Source organism: Festucalex cinctus, chromosome 8 (assembly GCF_051991245.1).
Source record: "Festucalex cinctus isolate MCC-2025b chromosome 8, RoL_Fcin_1.0, whole genome shotgun sequence".
NCBI lineage: Eukaryota > Metazoa > Chordata > Actinopteri > Syngnathiformes > Syngnathidae > Festucalex > Festucalex cinctus.
This window is the reverse complement of record NC_135418.1, coordinates 11,272,233-11,292,205: the sequence shown is the minus strand read 5'-3', so window position 1 is coordinate 11,292,205 and position 19,973 is coordinate 11,272,233. Positions and strand designations below refer to the sequence as shown.

The 19,973-nt window shown below is 37.6% G+C and overlaps 1 protein-coding gene across 2 annotated transcripts in view; it reads right to left on the bottom strand.

Moving 5' to 3' along the window:
• slc25a26 (solute carrier family 25 member 26) overlaps nt 1-18,259 on the bottom strand; it is a 48,418-nt gene extending 30,159 nt beyond the window's left edge. The window contains exons 1-5 of one of the 2 annotated variants that reach the window (XM_077530438.1): nt 18,100-18,259; nt 16,303-16,459; nt 14,852-14,970; nt 9,522-9,626; nt 8,613-8,660 (exon numbers count right to left, since the gene is read on the bottom strand). In XM_077530438.1, coding sequence (XP_077386564.1) covers nt 8,613-8,660; nt 9,522-9,626; nt 14,852-14,970; nt 16,303-16,459; nt 18,100-18,132 — 462 coding nt within the window. In that variant the 5' untranslated portion in view covers nt 18,133-18,259. Of the gene's footprint in view, nt 1-8,612; nt 8,661-9,521; nt 9,627-14,851; nt 14,971-16,302; nt 16,460-16,940; nt 17,046-18,099 lie in introns of those variants that run through there. The other variant, XM_077530439.1, reaches the window with a different exon arrangement.
• Nucleotides 18,260-19,973: the final 1,714 nt, after the last annotated feature.

Below are 19,973 nucleotides of genomic sequence, written 5' to 3'. Positions count from 1 at the left end.
ATATATATCATTTATTATTTTATTATTATTTTTAATAATTAGTAAATTAAAATTGTATTAATAATGAAATAAGTTTAAATATATTTAGTAAAAGGGGTAGGACTAGATAGGTTTTTAACTTCTTCCTACTCCCTTTTGAACATGTAAGTTATGATTAATTGAATGATTATGTTATTGGGATTTTCTTCTCTTTTGATTGTTGTTGTTTTTTGTTTTATCTCTGCTGTTCATCTGTTTATATGTTCAAAAAAATAATAAAAGGAAAAAAAAAAAAAAAAAAAAAAAAACATGAGGGAAATTTACAAAGAAAATGTGTGGCCATTCCCAACAGTCCAAAACCAGTAAAACCAGCCGCAGAAAATGTTGTTGACTGCACTTCTAATGTTTATCCTTCTAGAGATTTTATAATATTTTGAATTTTAACTGTTCATGCAAAACTGTGTTGGTGCGTCTGACAGTATTTGCATACAAGTTGGGTGGTGTTTTTCAACAAGGTATATCATGGACACGATGTGACAAACATGTCACTACCTACAAAACAACTGTGGAAGCTCAAAAGCTCTCTCTCTTTCTCTCTCTCTGACACATAAAAGCGCGCACGCGCACGCACAGATCAGCGTCAGTCAAACAAAACCATGTATGGGCCCGAACAATCCGTTGCATGCAAAAAAAAAAAAAAAAAAAGAGGCTGAATTACATCTAAAAACATGAAAGGAAAAAAAAAACCATTAAGGAGAAACATGAACAAAAAAAAAAACAAAAACAAAAGGTCTTCGCAAACTACTTAACTGGCAACTATTTTGCTCAAAACCAAAACCGCAACTTGTCAGTTTTAAACAAATAGTGGACTACTAAAGTCAAAGGATTAATTAGTTTGAACTGCTAAACTTCGATAATGCTCTTTCTGCGACTGACACATACTTCTTTCTTCCATTGGACATGAAGCAGTGACATCAAAGCGTGCCCCTTGACTTTCAGGCGTTTTGTTCCAGATGCTGCGGGGTCGTTAGCGCCCCTGCGAGCAGGATGATGGTTGAGGCAGAGGTAAAAGGGGGAGGCCTATGGCTAGCAGAGGCGGGGCCAAGACAGAAGGAGGCCCCGCCACACAAACCACCACACAAACTACAGGATAATCGTTTTTACATAAATAAATACATTTAAATGACAAATTCATGTGCTGGTGGAAATGGCCATTAAAGTTGTGTGCATATGAGAAACAGGGAGACAAGCAGAATTGAAAATGGAATTTATTATTACAAAAACAAGACTACAGATGAAGTGCTGTCACTATCGAATACTTTTAGAATTAATTAATCAATTGAACATTCAATCGATTAAGTGACTAATTAGATTCATTTTAAATTAATTTTGCATTAAAATGTATTCCAAAAACATTTGTTTCCCTGATTACTGTTTATTAACCAGTGATCAGTGTTTCTTTTGTGCTTCGTATTTGCATAGTGATTAAAAAAATGGGGAGAATGATGTTGTACCATGTTACCGGTAGTGTTTTCCAAAGTAAAATCAGATGTTTCCAAATGTCTTATTTTGATTCAACACAGAAGATAATCAGTCTTCTTCCATGAAGGACTACAGAAATCAGTGAACAATTAAGTATTGATATGCTGAAATCAAAGGATTTGGACAATTATAAATAAAAAAAAATGGCTCAAAACGATTACGTGATTATTTAAATAGTTGCCGATTAATTTGATAATCAATTATTTGTTGATTAATCGATGAATTTTGAAAGCTCTAAAGTGGTAGAAACAGTATTCTTTAATCTCCATTGTCAAATGGTACTAATGGACTGAACCATGCACGTCCTACATGTCTACTACATTTAAATAGAACAGACATACTGTTCAAACATTATTTTTGCATATTGCTGTCGAGGGGATTATGAATCAACTTCAATTTGGTTTGCTGGCACTAAATTCCAAACGATAAGGGCATATTCCTGAAACTAATCTCCTTTGACATGACATCCAATCCACTTCTGGTCTAGTTTCCTCCGTTCTAAACCGACTTCCCACCAGTGAACACCCTCCACCGATCGCAACTCTTTTGTAAGACATTATTACAAACACATGCCTGAGGTTTTCTGCATGGATTGACGCAATGAAAGTTGCAGGAAGAAAATATAGCCCCAAGATTCTAAACAAAAACATTGCTTGAATGTTAACATACCCAACATTCATGTAAACAAGTGGGAGGTTTGGTGCAAAAATAACCACATAACTATGCCCCCCCCCCCCCCCAAAAAAAAAAAAAACCTAAATAGGACAACAGATACTAGAATGTCTGCTTTCCAAATGAAATCCATAAAGAAGTGAGCTTTACATAATTGTGTCTGTAAGTGTGATCCATAGGCCTCAGGGGCAAAGCCTTCAAATGCATTATCCAGAACAGTCATGCACTCATCCAGAACCAAATCTACACCATGCAGCGCGCACATGTGTGGGTCTGACACCACAGCAGCTAACTGTTGCACATCTGCCAACAAAACTCACCACTGCTGTCCATCATTTGGTGGTTTTAAATGCAACCGAGACAATCAACAGGAACGTGATATATTATAATACTGTATGTACCCTGGTCAAGTATCAGCTAAGGGGCGAACATTCTAAACTCAACAACACTAATAAATGACGGGTGCGGACAAGAGGCACATCTATCAGTTAACCACTGCTAAGATGAGTCAACCATTAATCTTGCAAGTAGGGTAAGAAACACACGTCACAAAGGTATCATTTTTCAAACTGGTATCATTTTTCAAACTGAGCAAATCAACAATGAAACTTAGTGATGTATGCTAAGGATCAGGGATGGAAAGTCACAGAAATGAGTCAGATTTACAAATTGAGTGTATGACCCAAACACAGTATCTTGCCATTAAATAAGCAGTAGACTGACATTAAAGGGATACTTGAATCATTTAATAATTTTTAGCAATAAAAAGTTAACATTTTGTCCAGAATTAACTTGATAACTTTATTTTATTTTTCATGCACCGTACAATTAATACCTTTAAAAACATTTTTCCACTTGCTGTCAACTGAAGATGACATCACCTGTACTGAGCAAGTTGGGAACGGCCAATCTTGGCTTACCTGTTTTGTGGGTTTGGTCAGTAAACTGAGCCATGATTGGTCGCTACCTGTTTCCTCAGCACAGGTGATGTCATCTTCAGTCGACAGCATGTGGCAAAATTATTTTTTTTAAGGTATCAGTTGTTCATCAAAACTAATGACGTTATCACATTAACTCCCAGCTATTTTCACAGAAGCATCACCTCCACTCCCGACTGTTTTATTGAATTTTGACTGATTTTGCAAGGCCCACAAAATATTGTGTTCCATTGCTACAAAAACATGGAACATACCAAAAGAAAGATTAAAGTCTCAACTCTCTTCTTTCATCGGGAAAAAAAAAGTATATTTCTTTCCGTTTACAATTAGCAGCAATTAGCATTAGAATATAGCTAAGTTTCATAATTATTCACAAATCTAATTAGAATTGTGAGTATTTGAGCTTTTTTATCAACATGGCCCTGGTTGATCTCCTTTGCTCTGCTACCACCTGTTGGCCGTTTGTGCAATAACTACCATTTCTTCAACCGTTCTGTGCAGTTGAGAGGCTGCATCAAAGCCTTCTGTATGCGCTAGTACAAAACAACAACAACAACAACAACAACAACCAAAAAATGTATAAATATGTCTTTGGGACACTTAAAACGTTTAAAATAGAACATATTTATACGTTTTTGGGAGCAAATTAGTTTTTGACAAAATATGTTCTTACTGTTGAAAATGGCTCAATGACTCACGTATCCCTTTAAAAAATAGTAAACTAGTATTTGTTTTTCTGATTTGATGGACCTGTGGACTGTTGTCTTAGCCCAGGTGTCTCCAAGTTAGATCCTCGAGAGCCCCTATCCAGCCTGTTTTCCATGTCTCCGTCCTTCAGCATAGCTGAATCTAATGATCAGCTAATCAGTAAGCTTTGCAGAAGCCTGATAACCATCCTGATCATGAATCAGGTATGTTAGTGTAGAGAAACATGGAAAACAGGCTAGATAGGGGCTCTCGAGGGCCGAACTTGGAGACCCCTGGCTTAGCCAATTAGGCTGTTTATTTCCCTATTTTGTCCCTTTCTGACGAAGGAACCAATAACAGGGTCTGAAACAGGTCAGGGCTGACAATCTTAAATACCCATTCAATATTTCCAAACAAAGCTCTTTAAATGTGTGGGGAAACCTGACATCTCCAACGTGAATCAAACTGTGACATGTGACATGAACGTAATGTCGTCAAACCAAGAAGTCCACTGACTGATGAACAAGGAAGCGGTAGTAAATAAAAAAAAAAAAAAAAAATGTCCCGCCCAATGTCATTTCTGTATAGAAGTTAAAGCTAACACCGACCTAGCAACGGGAATATTTGGCCAGCAAGCGGCTTGCTAGCAACACACAAAAGGGAGTTCGCAAACTTGGGCGCAAGATCTGAGAACCGAACTAGCTTAGCACTAGCAAGGATGAGGCTAGTAGCAATGTAGATTGGTTTAAAATGCGATTGATAAGAAAAAACATCCTGGAGGAGGATCTCTGATTCGTTTGAATTAGTTAAGTGAAGAATATGCGTTATACAGTGCGCCATTTTGAACAAAATTGGATTTGTCATTTGTAGACTATGACTTGTTTTTCAACAAAAGTACATGGTGTCACCCATTCGAGTTGATTCGGTGGTCACCCATCACAATCAAGCCTCATATATAGTTTCTTAAATTTGAATTTGTATTCATTTATTGTTAGTTCTGGCCAACACCATATGTAACGCTACTTTAGAAGTCCACTTCATGCACACTTAGCAGTTTTATTTAAGACACTTTCTGCCACTGACAGACTGCTCACTGCTAAATGATGAAAGTGGTTCTAAGGTGGCAGACTTCGTTTAAATGAATACCCATTACTCATTTCCTGATGAATCTCATCTGATGAACAAGTATTGTGACTCAAAAGACAAGCCATATGACAAGCAGTCACACTTGAAATAACAAAAGTGGATGTGTGTACACATTCAAACATGTAATTTACTGTGCGCAGTGAATGGCAGACACACCTTTATCATCACTGCAGATCCCAGAAAGGCACCCAACCACACTTTGTCAGGTCAAGTCATGTCAAGGGCCTTATCACCAAAAGTCAACAGGTCATCTCACCACTGAAAGTGCAAATAGATGAGGTAACACAGTAGCAGACAAATATTTTTTAACAACAACTGCATGACATCCCTCCCTCTCCACTTCTTTGAAGCTCTACTTTCCATTACTGTCAAACTTTTATGCCGTTAAAGCCATTTTATCAAATAATCAAAAGAGTTGGCGACGTAAAGAGTTTTGCATGAGCACATAATTTGAAGATAAACTGATTCAACTTCTCAAACACGCCCCCACCATATGAGGGCCCATTTGGAGACAAATTCAGGAATAGCTCTCACACTTACAACTTGAAAGGCTCTTATAAACATTGCTAAAATTTGTTTTGCTCGTACACACAACTATAGTATTCTCATGCATACAATGAATCACTCTCATACGCATAACTGAAACGCATAGAATGTCCCCCAACACAGTAACACGCACATAGTTTTGCATGACAGCTATAACTCAGTATACATACCACACAACACATGGAATGCCGTTGCACGGTTGAGGCTGCCTACATTCAATACATGGAAATAGTCGAAATTAACAGATTTGTGTTTTGTTTTTTAAAGCAGAGTGCACTGTAAATTATTACATTGGTCTCCCCCCCCCCATTTGATCATTAACACCTGCTAAACTGCAATAGAATTACAGCATTTTAAATCCTATTTGTTGTTGTATGTTGGTAACTGGGATTGTTAATTATTAAAAAGAGACAAAAACATTTTTGAACATTTTTGCTTATTGTATATAACAGTAGAAATATTTTTGTGTTTGCTTGCAGTCATGCTTCTGTAAAAAGTCATTCATTCATTCATTCATTAAAGATTCACCAGAGACCTTAAAAAACATAACACATTAACAAGGTGGAGAATACAGGAAACATGTTTATTAGTTAGCTGAATTGCGTCTAATAGTCCAAGAACTTTATAGTGTGGAGTGAGTGACTCAATAGTCAATCAACTGGGGCTCAAGGTGCCTCAGACTGTCAGTTTCACTTACAGCCGCAGTCGTTGTAACCACTGCACCAATAAAATATCTAATAGCTCATCTCCAACTCATTACGCCATTTCAAATTGGTGCAGTTTATGTCAAATTGAACGTCACCTTACAGAGCTTTAGATGAGAAGCTGAGGGCACATAGTCATTGTAATGCTGATATCCCAAACTCAAGTGTGATGGGGTAATGGAGAGATGAGAGAGGGGGAAAAGCAGAGCAAAGGGAAGAGTGAAGGGAGCCAAAATCAAACGTACATATTTCTGGATAAAATTGGGCGTATCCTGCCACCTACTGGTACAGCAAAGGTTATACAAAAAAAAAAAAATCCTTTCTTATCACTCATCTTGCCAAATGAGTGAAATTTCAGTCAGGACTTTTTATTTATTTATATTTTCTTGTTTGTTTGCTAGCAGTATGATACAAAAACTAGTTAACCACTTTCCACAAAACTGTGGTGACATGGAGCACAGGATGACATTTTTATTCCTCACTTTATATGATAAAATTAACAAGATATGCATCTGTGTGGTACAATCTGGTACCGGCATCTACGATATCATTGTTGGTTACCTCACTGTCATTTGTCACTTGTTGTTGTTGCAATTATTTATTTTCTTTTAGCTTTTGTTCTTGCACTCTTTGCTCTCCAGTCTCCACCTTCTGCTCCCTTTTAAACTATGAATTGTGAGGGGGCATTGTAAATACATTTCAATAAATAAATGAATACATAATTGTGAATAATTTCAATTTAAAAAATATAGATTTTTCATTTAAATATCAAAATAAGTCTAGTGGCAAAACTGCAATCTCAGCAAACTTTTTTTTTTGTTTTTTTTTTGGCGGTCACAACCTAAATGTTTTTCAACCCAATACACAAGTGACAGTTTGTCACAAATGACATTGTGAAAAATTGAGTTACTTGTCACAAGTGACATATAGTGGAAAATTGAGTTTTTAATGTCTTGTTTACAACCACATAAATCTTGAGTCATCTGCCTATTTCTGAAAAAAAAAGATGCTCTGCATAATTGACATAGGCAACAACCACCAGACAGTTTCTCAGCTGACGACTTGAAAACAGGCTTAAACGACTTTGCAGAGTAAAAGAACCACTTTGATGCGGCGCTGAAGCATTATCATTTCATAGCTAAAGGGTAAGCAGAGCTGCAATTTTGGCACAGATTAGCTTCTGGTAATTGTATAATAATGTTCCGCTAAGTTACCAGTAGGGGATTTATGTTTAGTGATGTTATGCACTAAACCACATAATTAATACTGATACCTCATATCGGTACTCGCCCATCCCTACTTTTGTACCTATATAAAAGACATCATGCACCAATAGTTTAAATTTGTTTGTGGGTAACATGATCTAAACGTGAGTTGGTGCTGCTTTGCGAATCAAATAGAACAACACATTCCAACTTCTGTAGCCCCATCCCCGTGCTCGACTCGATTGCATCATCCCCTAATGTGGCATCATGCCCATCAAGAATGTCTTCTGAAGGCTAAGTAATGAATATATATCACAGGTAGGACCCCAATTAGTTGGCGGGCAAGAGAGGAAGGCGGCGCGCCATAGCACATAAACAAACTTATCTTGACAGAGTCGCTTGGCCAAAGGAGGGAGATGGTGGTTTGCGAAGAAAACGTATTACCTTCCCGACAAACGTCAAAGCCAATCACGGCACGGGATCCTTTGCTGTTGCTGCGCCGCATATCCCCTCCTGCCACCGCTGCGATTCATCTGCCGGTGTTAGTATGCACGCAGGTCATGCGCCAGGCTACAAATGTATTCATTTATTCTGAGTCCCTCCGAGAAATCACAGTGTCTTGTTGTCCTTTTTTTCCCCCCAGCTGTCCAGATGGAATTTGCGTGAATAACATCAGTTTAGTGAGGCAGAAAATAAGTACAGGCTAGCACAGCGGAGGGGACTAGATTACGCCCTCGCCCACCTCCACACCAAAAAAGAAAGACAGACAAGTGTCACCTTCATATACTTCTTTGTCTCTCAGACTTCGCCCTTATTTTTAGTCATACACTGAGTAGCTGGAGAGGAAATCAATTTAGAGATTTTACTGTACCATTTTTAGACTCAACAAAATCATGAATCAAACTACTGAATTTGTTGGATCAAATTATGTTTCATTGGTTTGCATTTATAATGCAATACATGAGTTAATGTACACCCAATTAAGGTTTGATGTCATGTAATCACATGAATCATTTTCATCACAAATAAGAGGCAATAAACAATAAAGTTTTGACAACGTAAACACGTTTTTGTTATTATTACAAATAGAAAGATGTCCTAATTAAAAAGCAATTAGAACATTTTAAAACAAAATTATAGCAGTGATCCTTCAATGTGAAATTAAGGAATGAAAAAAAGAGAAATAATCCTACCTCTCTGAGAACTGTGCTGCCAAATCCTCTGTACAAGCCTCTCACACCCTGTTTAATCAGAGAGAAAACATAAAAACATGACAAACAAGACGACGGTTGGACAATGGCAATCTGAATAAATCAACAATAAATTCTACAGGTTGATCTAAACTAGGGGTGCATCGATCAATCGCCTGGGATCGATATCGGCCCCGGTTTCCTTAATTTTGGTGCATTGGTGATCGTCCAATCTCTTAAAATAAAACCAATCTTGTCCACTTATCTCATCTCCCTCTGCAGCAGTCTGAAAGTCAGCCACTGTCCTCCTCTTCTAGGCTTTTTATTTTTATTTGAGAACTGCTTCATGCGCAGTGAAAACGAGCTATTGTATTGTTTCACAGGTATTGTTCAATGTTTTACAAAACCAAAAACAACAACAAGAGTCGAACACTGAAAAGTGTATGCTGTTGTGAAAAAAAATCTGGATATGCAAAAATCGGAATCTGCAGGTCAGACTTTTTAAAGATCGGGGATCTGTGGTTAACCAGAAAATTCTGATTGGTACACAGGATTTAAAAAAAAATAAAAAAATAAAAACATACAATAATCACATAATTAGCTATATCACTTAGTTCATTATGCAAATAATAGAACATTTTCTGAAAATAAAATTTTCAATACATGCTCAAGGCTATTTATCTGTTTACAAATACTGCTGGAGGGAAGTAAAAAAGCAATGAGCAGCAAGTGTTGTTTCTGCCAGTCAAAAAACCTTGACTGCATAAATGTTGAAAATTATTTTTAAAAATGCTATGTAACATTTATTTTACATTTCTTTCTTCGAGGTATGTGGGTCAGTTTTAAAAATACTGTTGTAATAGAGAAGAAACAGACAAAAGCACACAAAAAATTGTTCCTCCACAGTTGTACCTCTTCCCTGAGTGCAACCACAAGCATGTGGTATGTGCTGGATGAAGGAGACGCTTGAGTCCTTTGCTTCACCACCTCTGTGGGCACCCGGATCAGACATGCCACCTACAAGATGGAAGAACAAATTGATGAATGAGAGAAACACAAAGAATGAAACACAATGAACAGATTTGTGCTTGTTGTTGATCCCAAACTGCATTTAAAGGCTCTTTAACTTGCACACATTTAGAGTTACATAGTTCATTTAACTTGCAAAACATGGCAATTACAGTTACAGGCAAACTGGTGCTTTCGCTGCCATATTTCCGCCAATTAACATGGCTGAGCAAGCAGCAGACATGGCACCTGAGCAACAGGTGAAAAGGTCACTGTATCCAAATAACATACCCTAACATCAAACACGCAGCTAAATTGGGACGACCACACTTCACGGCTCCAACACGTCGGCCATATGCCAGAAGCAAAGACAGACGAGAATATTCCGGCTTCATGCTGTAAGTCAAATCACCCCAACCCAGCCCACCTGGCGACTAGGTTTCCCACTTATCCCGCATCTAAGATGGGCAGCCTCCCTGCTGTGGCTCCAGTCCGTTGAACAGATGCCAGACTGACAATGTCACTCTCACCGCTACAGAGGAAAGAGTGAGCAAGGAGTTGCAATAAAAAAATGAATTGTCGCCCTTTTCACTTGCGCTTCATCTCCTCATTTAGCTTCAAGCCTTAACAAAAGTTTGGTCCCTTGAGGATACTGCTCTTAAACCCTATGTGGGGGTAAAGGCTATATCAACAGCTGTTAGAGGATACCCTCAGCCAGACAAAAAGGTGACTTGGGAACAAGTCTGGGATTGTAGGGAAGAACTGACGTGATGAGCGTGCAACACTTAGCAGCTGTTGCGTGACAACTGTCTAAAATCTAAATGTAATTCATTCATTGTTCGGTTAATGTGTCTTTGCAATACAATCAGGTGAGCTTGACTATACTGGCAGTCCAGTCAATTTCAGCATGGAGCAACAGCACCACCAAGTGGATAAATTTCCAAATGCCAGCCGTTCTGATGTCAACTGCATTCATCTTAACGCTCTCATTTACACTCCTCACTTTGGTCAACTAACATAATACATTGCATGCCGTGTTTTCCCTAAACCAATTCTCCGTAGAATCAAAGTTAGGAGGCTTAATAGAAATAAAGCGTCCATGACAAGCAATTACTGATGAAATTGGACGAGGTGCCTGCAGTTGAGATGCCTTTTCTTCTCCGGTCACTGCAGAGGTGAAGTCAGAAATTGCCAAGAATTAGATCAAATAGATTTGGGACACATTTTATTTGGGAGCTGTTTAGGGCACCGAGTCTAAGGTATATTACACAATTTACTAAAGACTATCTTAGATCACTGAAAATTAATGCAAATGAAGGAAATACTGTAACAGTGATAAGCCATGGAAGAATGTGAGGCTGACAGTTCACAAATTAGAGATTAGGAAGAAGGTCACCGTTATATGGGTACTAAAACAATTCCCAATCGTATGCTGGGGCACTGTGGCAAATTGTCCAACTTCACTATATTGGTCCAAAAATTATTTATTAACTACATGTAATATATCACTGTTCATTGACAGGTTGAATGGTCATTCTCTCTGAAGAAAGTACATAATTGCCTGCTGTATTGACTTCTTTTTTTTTTTTCGGATTGTCCTGATCCGATCGACATGATCGGAAATTGAGGCTTTTCAGATGATCATATTGGCCGAAATGATCAGATTTTTACATTTACTTAGTTAAAAATATACTATTTTTGTTCTTTACTAATGGAAACACTGCTGATTTGCAGCCATATAAAAACATATCATCTTGGGATAACTTTATTTTCAAATCTAAATAAACGAGATAATACAGACCACTTGGGCATGATCTCTTTCTTCTTCACTGGATTTCATTGCAGAGGTAATAAACGGGACTCGGTATCGGCAGATACTTAAAATCAAATGACTTGGACTTGGGTGCAAAGAAATGTGTTCAGGACAGCCCTACATTTTTTTTGTTTTACATTTTTGTTTAGTGGTGTAATGTGATGTTTCTTTAATGTAAAATATGCACGCATGATTCAATAAAAGTAGTGAAACAAACAACGACCTTGAACTACCAAATTTGTCACCCTGTATCAATAAGAAACTCAACCTCCATAAGATCGTAGCCTTTCACTTACAGTCTGCTGTGATTTAGCACAAATTAAATTTCCAATGAAAGATCCAAAGAAGGTAAAGTGACAGTCAATCTTGACGATACAACTGTATGAGATGGCAAACTAAAATACTGCAAACTTGGAACATTACCAATATCAACATTATCAACCATTTTGACACAGAGAAACAGGGGAAAAGGTAACCATTTCTTAAAGCGAATAGTACCGGTAGCTACTTAAGGCAAAAAAACAAAACAAAAATGCAGAATATACACTTTAATTAAATGAGAACATACTTGTATGTTCATTTGTGGGGAAAATTGACTGCTTTTCTGCGGTTCAAAAAAAAAATAATCAATGTGGACATTATTTCTTTTGACCTTTCTGAGCCTCATACATTAACTCCATAAAGGATACAGTCTGACAAAAAATGGACAAATAAGACGGGAGGATGAGCAGAAACAAGACAAAAGCCAAGGTATAAAGAAACACCACGTCTCCCAACTTTTGAAACAACAACCAATAAATCACAGAGCGCAGTGGCAAGCATGGATTATTTCTCAGTGCCAACTTCAAGTAGCTGCCAGTTTTACCAGTCACGACTCCGCGTTATATTTTCCTGTACACCCTCCCACAGATGTGAGGTAAGAGAAAGGGTACGGTGGGGCGTGTGGAGGGGCGTAAGGATGCCAGAGAAGGCCGCCGCCCGTCTTTGACAAATGAGCTTTCACACCAGACGTCGAGCGAATGGGAATGAAGATAAATCTGATCTAATGGCTGGATAACAGCCTGCTAGAGCCTGACAGCCACCATCATCTTACACATTCTTTATGGGAGCGTCCCACCGTCACACAAACATCGACATACTGCAGGTTGGTGGACGGGGGGGGGGGGGGGGGGGGGGGGGGGAATTCTGTCACTGTTTTAATCCCTGAAAGATTCTCCCAATGAATTCTTCTGAGAGCCTACACAAATACAGTACACGTACACACTTTAGTTTACATGTTACAACAACAAACAGGTTACTATGGAAAATATTATAAATGATTAATGAATGATGTCAAAGTGTAGCAATAACCCGTCAAATGGTTGGACTTGCTGAAGTTAGAAATGAGAAAATGTGTTCAAGCTGTTTATTGATCTTGTATTAAAATAATTCACAACCAGTGTGCCATCTGCCATGAGAGCCCATCAAAGGTGCTGCTGAAAATGATCAGTTTCTAATAATTGTCAGTCAATTATGATTTATTAATAAAATACTCTACATGTCTTAGTTTATCTGTGTACTCCAGCCATATAAAGAAAGACAGAACAATTAAATGCTCCTCAACTAGATGATAGCAGAAGTTACAATAAACCTGTGTATCCACCTGCTGCTACAGTATTTAGACTAGGAATGGGCAGGTACCGATACCAGGTATCGGTATCAGACTGATGCCTGGTCTTATTTCAAGGCATCGGTGCTCCTGACTCCAGATGATCTTGAGGCTGTTTAACGATCAGGAACTAGAAATTAGGAGAATAGAAAATTGCTATTACTCATGTAATTTTCAGGAAATGTATTTTGGCATCTGTTTTTTTCTTTAAAAGTATCTGCCACTGTTTTTATTGGACGCCTCATGCATCAAAAAGTAATAGTTTATCAGTACTTGATATTGATATTGGTATTGGTATTGATGACTAGCTCAAGAGTTGAATATTGGTCTGAAAAGAAGTGGTATATATCAAACAGACCTAATTTATTAACTTAATAACTAACTTAATATGTCTAACTTAATATGTCATGGTTTCCTGCAACTTTAGAAATTTCACACTGGGTGAGGCAATTTGTGAGTAAATTGAAATGAGACCATCATTATTTCATTTTGACTCTGTATCATTATTAAAGTAAAGATTTTGCATTTGTGACTTTTTAAATGTACTAATGTCAGAGTTCATCTTTGTAGTACTGTACATCCTGTACTGGGTGGTCATTTAGCTTGGCAAAATCTGTTTTGATTATAATCATGTGCAGTGTCGTGCACTCACTTTATTGGCAGGAGCAATATGTGTCAACCCTCAAGAAGAACAATAGAATATTTATGTACTGTCATTATAATGACATTTGAAAAATATAACTAAAAAATATACTTACCAGTTACCATACAATGAAAAGAGAACACCAAAGCTATTAGTACACAAAACTTTCAGAAGCGTTTTGAATTTTGATTTTCTTCAACTGATCATTTGCCTTACACAGTTGTTCGACTAACACTTTAATGACTGCTTTCATCACATCCACACCAGCTAAAGCTCATCGAGATATCACAGACGTTCAGTGCAATAACTTTAAAAACAGACCAATAATGAAGACTCAAGAGACAATACGTGGCTTTGATTGCATCATAGTGCCAACATTTAGACCTTGGATACAAACTAAGCGGTAAGGTAGTCTTTTCATGGCCAAGCCCGAAGATTATTCTCTTTGAAGAGAACGTGTGCAAAAGCCAGACTCTGGTGGGATACAGGAACTGCTCTGCTCCACATTGAGGATTTGAATCTTTGATGTGCTCAAATCCAGAACAGCGGGAAATGGGTTAACGCTAGTAACAAACTCGGCCTCACCCTTCACACTTATCTGGCTTTAGCCACGAACAAAAAAGTTGAAACCAAGTGCATTTTTTCTTTATGCGATCATCCACTCCTGAAGTGATGACTCTGTTATAATGACACTTCTGACTGAATTTGCAGGCCCACAGAGAATAACTGCATTTCATAAACATGCAAAACTTGGGTAAATGACATCAATCTAAAAGCCATGAATACAGAAAACCCCGTATTGTGTTATCGCAGGGGGGCATCCCCTTTTCTGTACCCCCTATCCCTCTTCATGCCAATATGAATACTAGTGGCCCACTGAGTATGACTGGGAGAGGATGGGCGGAGGAAATTACACTGTTCCAAGGTTTCAGTCACCGAAGAGTCTGGGAGTCTCGGAACTGGCACAATAAAATTAGTCAATGAGATCTTTTTTACCCAGCAGAGGACGAAGGCCCAGAGAGAGCCTGTTCAACTGACCCAGTTGGACTCTATGGCCTATAGCCACATGAATACAAAGTAAATGAAAAATACAACAGGTGGGAGACAAAAGGCGGCAGAGTAACACTTACCATTTCACCCAAGGAGGCCGCGAGCATATGTGTGACTGGAGCCATTTCTGGTTCTTTTAGCAAACCAGCAGAACCAAAAAGGGACTTTGCAGAGTCGTAGGTGACAAAAAAGGCAGCCGCTGAAACCAAGCAAAGCAATGCAGACCTTTGAGACAAATTGGTCAACACCAGTAAATGTTAGTCAGTTTGTCTCGCTGCCTGTGCATGAGATAGGATAGTGTTTGTGTGATTTGCAATTGCAGAAAACATAAATGAATTCCTTGCCGCACCAGGTTACATTAAGTCCGGTCCTCGAGAGCCCAGATCCAGCCTGTTTTCCATATCTCCCTACTTCAGCGCAGCTGAATCTAATTATCAGCTCATCAGCAAGCTTTTGCAGAAGCCTGATAATGATCCTGATCATGAATCAGGTGTGTTAGTGGAGAGAAACATGGAAAACAGGCTGGATAGGGGCTGGGCACCCCTGCTGTACAGTATTCAGTAATATTGCTCAGTTTAACTTTGAAAACTCCTGAAAGTACTCATCTATTACAGATCGAGCGGAAACTGGCATAATCGTGATTTGGCAACCACAGATTTTTGTTTTAATTTTTTTTTTTTTAGCATTTTTTAAAAATATTTCTTATATACTGGGGGTATTTTTTTGTTTTTGCCCACCACATTTCCACATTGATTGTTTGTCAGCATTTTATGAAAGCATTTTTGGTTAAAAAATACATTTAAAAAAATGAAAATTTGCTATTCACATGCTGGCCACTGTACTGTATATTCTTTTCTTATGTGGCTGATGTATACAGTGGATTAATTTCTTATTTTTTCACCCTCTGTGGATGATGAAATGATGTTAAAAAGATGTCTTCATTGGCTTGGAAAGAGTTTAAAATGATACTTGACTCATTGAGCCATTTTCAGCAGTAAGAAGTTAATAATTAGTCCAGAATGAATTTGATAACTTCACTATAATGGCCAATCGTGGTTCAGTTGAGGTGAACAGGTGAACTATGATTGGTCGTTACCTACTTCCTCAGCACAGGTGAAGTCAAAATTAGTTTTTAAAGGTATTAGTTCTACAGAAAAAAATAATTAAGTTATCAAATTCATTCTAGCCAAAATATTCACCATTTACTGCTGAAAATGGCTCAATGAGTCAAGTATCCCTTTAAAAACACAAGACACGCACAGCACTACATGTAAAATTACCTTTGGATACTGACAACATAACAGACATGGGAGAACCATGACTTGAATGGATATCACATACTGAAAATGAAATGACATATTTGATTGCTACAATTTGCAGGCTGCAAGGTCAACTGCAAATCTCAGTTATTGAATAAATAGGAAAATAATTCAGCGCGTGGTCAAGTTTTAGTAAAACCACGGCGGCAAGAGTGATCTCTCACTTGTCAACAGAACAACAATACTTGCTGCAATCATCACGACTGTCTTACCACTAGGAAACGAGCCGAGTGCAGCAGAAGGGACCCCTGCATAGATGCTCCTGAAGCCCCCGGCCTTGAAGAAGCCTTGCTGGCTCTGCAGTCTGGTCTTAATGGTGTCCAGCGGGAAAAGGGTAAGATCCACGCACATCCCAGCACACCCTCCAGCCTGTGTAACATTAGCACTGTTATGGCTACGTTATGCTATGTTCCACGGCAACCTCATTTTCCCAAACTGCAATGTGGGATTTTGCCTATATTTTCTCTATATCCGTGTCTTGCTAAGTTCCTGCATGGTGACTACTGACTGGCCATGGCAGGGAAGGTCTGCCGAAACACGGAGGCTCAAAGGCGAGCTACTATTCTGCACTCAGCTTACAACGGATGCCAGTTCGTTCCCTCCTGCCCAGTCACATTCTAATGGTGTCTCTCATATACTTTTGTTTCATCAAGGTCTTTTTCCAGCTAAAAAAATGGATGTGGAATAAATGAGTCAGCACTGTCGCTGCTTACAGTTGGCTAGTGGGAGGCTTTCCCCCAACTCCTCCACTGATAATTATAAAACACAAAACTAATAGACTGGCAAATTCCCATCGAGTCATGTTAAAGTTGTAATATGACTGGAAAATGAACTGTTGGGTCTTATTTACCTTTCTTATATTTTAGCAGGATATGCTTCACCAGATGGAGTCTGAAGAGTCAAAAGAATTTCACCACCACCAGTAAAAAAAAAATATAAAAATTAAAAATCATCCTAGCATACACCGTTGCACTTGCAGTGCAGGGCCTCAGGGTAAGGAGTGTCTTTTTGGTATGAAAATGGACCGCGCCCTCAAAACACACACCAAAAAAAAAAAAAAAAAAAGATTCTTAAAAAAAAAAAAAAAAAGATTCTTATCATACTCTTTTTAAATTGTGTTCCTCTTCCTTCAAGTAACAGATATTTGAGAGAAAACAGAAAAAATACTGAGATTACAATGAGAATGATGCTAATGATAATCATAATAATGATGAAAATAATAATAATAATAATAATAATAATAATAATAAGAAGAAGAAGAAGAAGAAGAAGAAGAAGAAGAAGAAGAAGAAGAAGAAGAAGAAGAAGAAGAAGAAGAAGAAATTTGTAGTAGTACCTTTAAGAGATGATTTTTTATTGATAGGTAAGTATTATTTGACATTCACAACAATATCCAAAATAGTAAACAAAAAATAATAACATAAAAACTTTTTATAATGGATTACTTGTCATTAGCAGTCAAACTTTGATCATGCATGACCAATCATCACATCTACTGTATGTCATATTGTGTGAAATCCCAGTAGCAGTAGTCAAACCAAATTTAATATAAATCTTATCTAGTTTATGATTTAATAATTTTACTATGAACAATCCTAAATCATTTGTTAACATCCATTTTGCACATCTCTCTTGTTTTTTGTTTTTGTTTTGTTTTTTACACTAATTATTTTTAATCCCAAATTATAATTGGTAGTTCTTATGTTGTGTACCGTAATTTACAACACACTAACTTTTAGTGTTTATCATTTAGGATAAATTTGATCCTAAAAATGTGATATTGTTAATACCAAAAATGCTCTTGAAATGATTTATGCAGTTGACCAGAGTACCAAGAGCGTCCAAAGATACCTGGACTTTAAACGGCTCTAAAACAATAATGTACGCGTTGTTTGGGTCAACTTCTTCCAGTCAGTCTGCAGTAAGACTCGGTTCAATGGCGATAGCTGGTAAAGTAATTACAGTGCAATTGCATACTGTCAAAATTAAAAGTCCAGTGCAATTCATACCACAAGGGACGCGATGAAATCTCGTCTCTCCATGATCCGCTTTCAATGCTTCTTATCGTCCGCCTCAAAAACCAGTAGTTTATTAACGTAAATAATATGATCGTGTTTGACAGGGTACCGAACATTTAAACACGCCCGAGAAGGGCGCCGCCATGATGACGAAAAGACTTCCGTGTTAGACGATGACGTACTTGTCACATGACACCAAGCACAAGAACTACAGGAAGTCAGTCTCCTCGGATACTGTACTTACAGTCCATATCTGTGCTTTGGTACAAATTCACTGTTCTGGAAGAACATATAACAAATTGTTACCTTACAAAGAGAAAATTATAATAGTGCAAGTATATATTTGCATTCACACTAAAATGTTGGACATATTGCCAGTTTTAAAAGAAGTTGCCAAGTTATTGTCTTACAAGGTAAGAAAGACTGTTCAAACCTGGTGAGGTGGATCCAGTTGATATTCTTCTTTCCAGCAAGTCTGGCAGCCTGGCTCATGAAGGGGTTGTGATATGCTGGTGGCTTTATCCCTTCTAGACCTCATGATCATCAGGTTAACAAATTGGCATGAAATGATTTATTGTCGTTCTTTTCTCTGCTGAAATGACATAAAACTGCAGAAAAATTTTCATTATATAATTTCTATGCCTACAGCCTGAAATGTTAATGTTTATGCCCTAGACTTCTGAGAATAAATACAATAGAATCCTATTATAAATATTTTTATAAAGTGCTTCTAAGACCTAGATTATCTTACGTTACTTACAGTCCACAGATTCCTGTTTCTCATTTCTTTTCCAATGACATGCCGAATCGATTATTTATGGGATACTTTTTAAAAAAAAATTAAATAAATTAAAAAAAAAAAAAAATACCAACAGATACAAACTTGTAGTTCTTTTCCCTCCACATAGTCCATCATCACTTTCTTAAATATATTATTTGTACAATAATATATATATATTCGAATGTGAGCCTCAGCTGGATTTGGACTTGGATGCTGCCTCATTCTCCTCGCTTATAATAAGCCTGAGGAAGGCAAGACGCCGAGACAGCATCATTTACAATCTACTCACTTTTGTTGTCTTTAAATCAATGAGTGGGACATGGATGCTGTGTGGACTTCTTTATAATCAAGATTATTTTGCTGGGCACTGATTTTTAAAATAGTTCATGTTCTTAGAAATTTTATTCAGTGGGCACCCAAAGGGGTAGCCGTGCCACTAAATTGGACTGTTGTAAAAGGGCTGCTCGATTCATAGTCACACACAACAATTGTTGATATCCTCCGCTAAAGAATCACGGCTGAAACAACATTGCAAATAGTTCAACAACAACACCATGCAAAATGAACACATGAGTACATGATGCAGTTAGCAGAGTTTTCATTATATGAAAATACAGTAATTCAGCGGCATAAAATGAAAAAAAAAAAAAGAAGAAGAAGATGACGAAAAAATTTATGTTTTATTAAGAATCACATGAACAAATTCGGTCCAGTTGAGAACACTACTCCTTGTGAATATTTATTTATTTTTTTATTTTTTTATTTGCGAGAGAGAGAGAAAGAGAGAGAGAGAGAGAGATTAAACAGCATGCATTTTTGCAACAAATGTTTATGATGTGGGTGTGGTGAAAAAGGTATAGATGAACGTCAACAAAAGCATCTTTATTCTTCATTCATAGACAACCTTTTTTATCAAGGGCCGATGAATGTCAAGTCTTTGAGAGGTTCTCCTTTGTTTTGTGGCCCGTTTCACTTCATGCGAGTTAACAATTCTTATTTGCAGGTATTGTGAAGCTCTTTTGTCAAAGGCATGGCTCACATGAGGCAACGCTTGTGGATAGAATACTCAAAACTGGCTTTAACC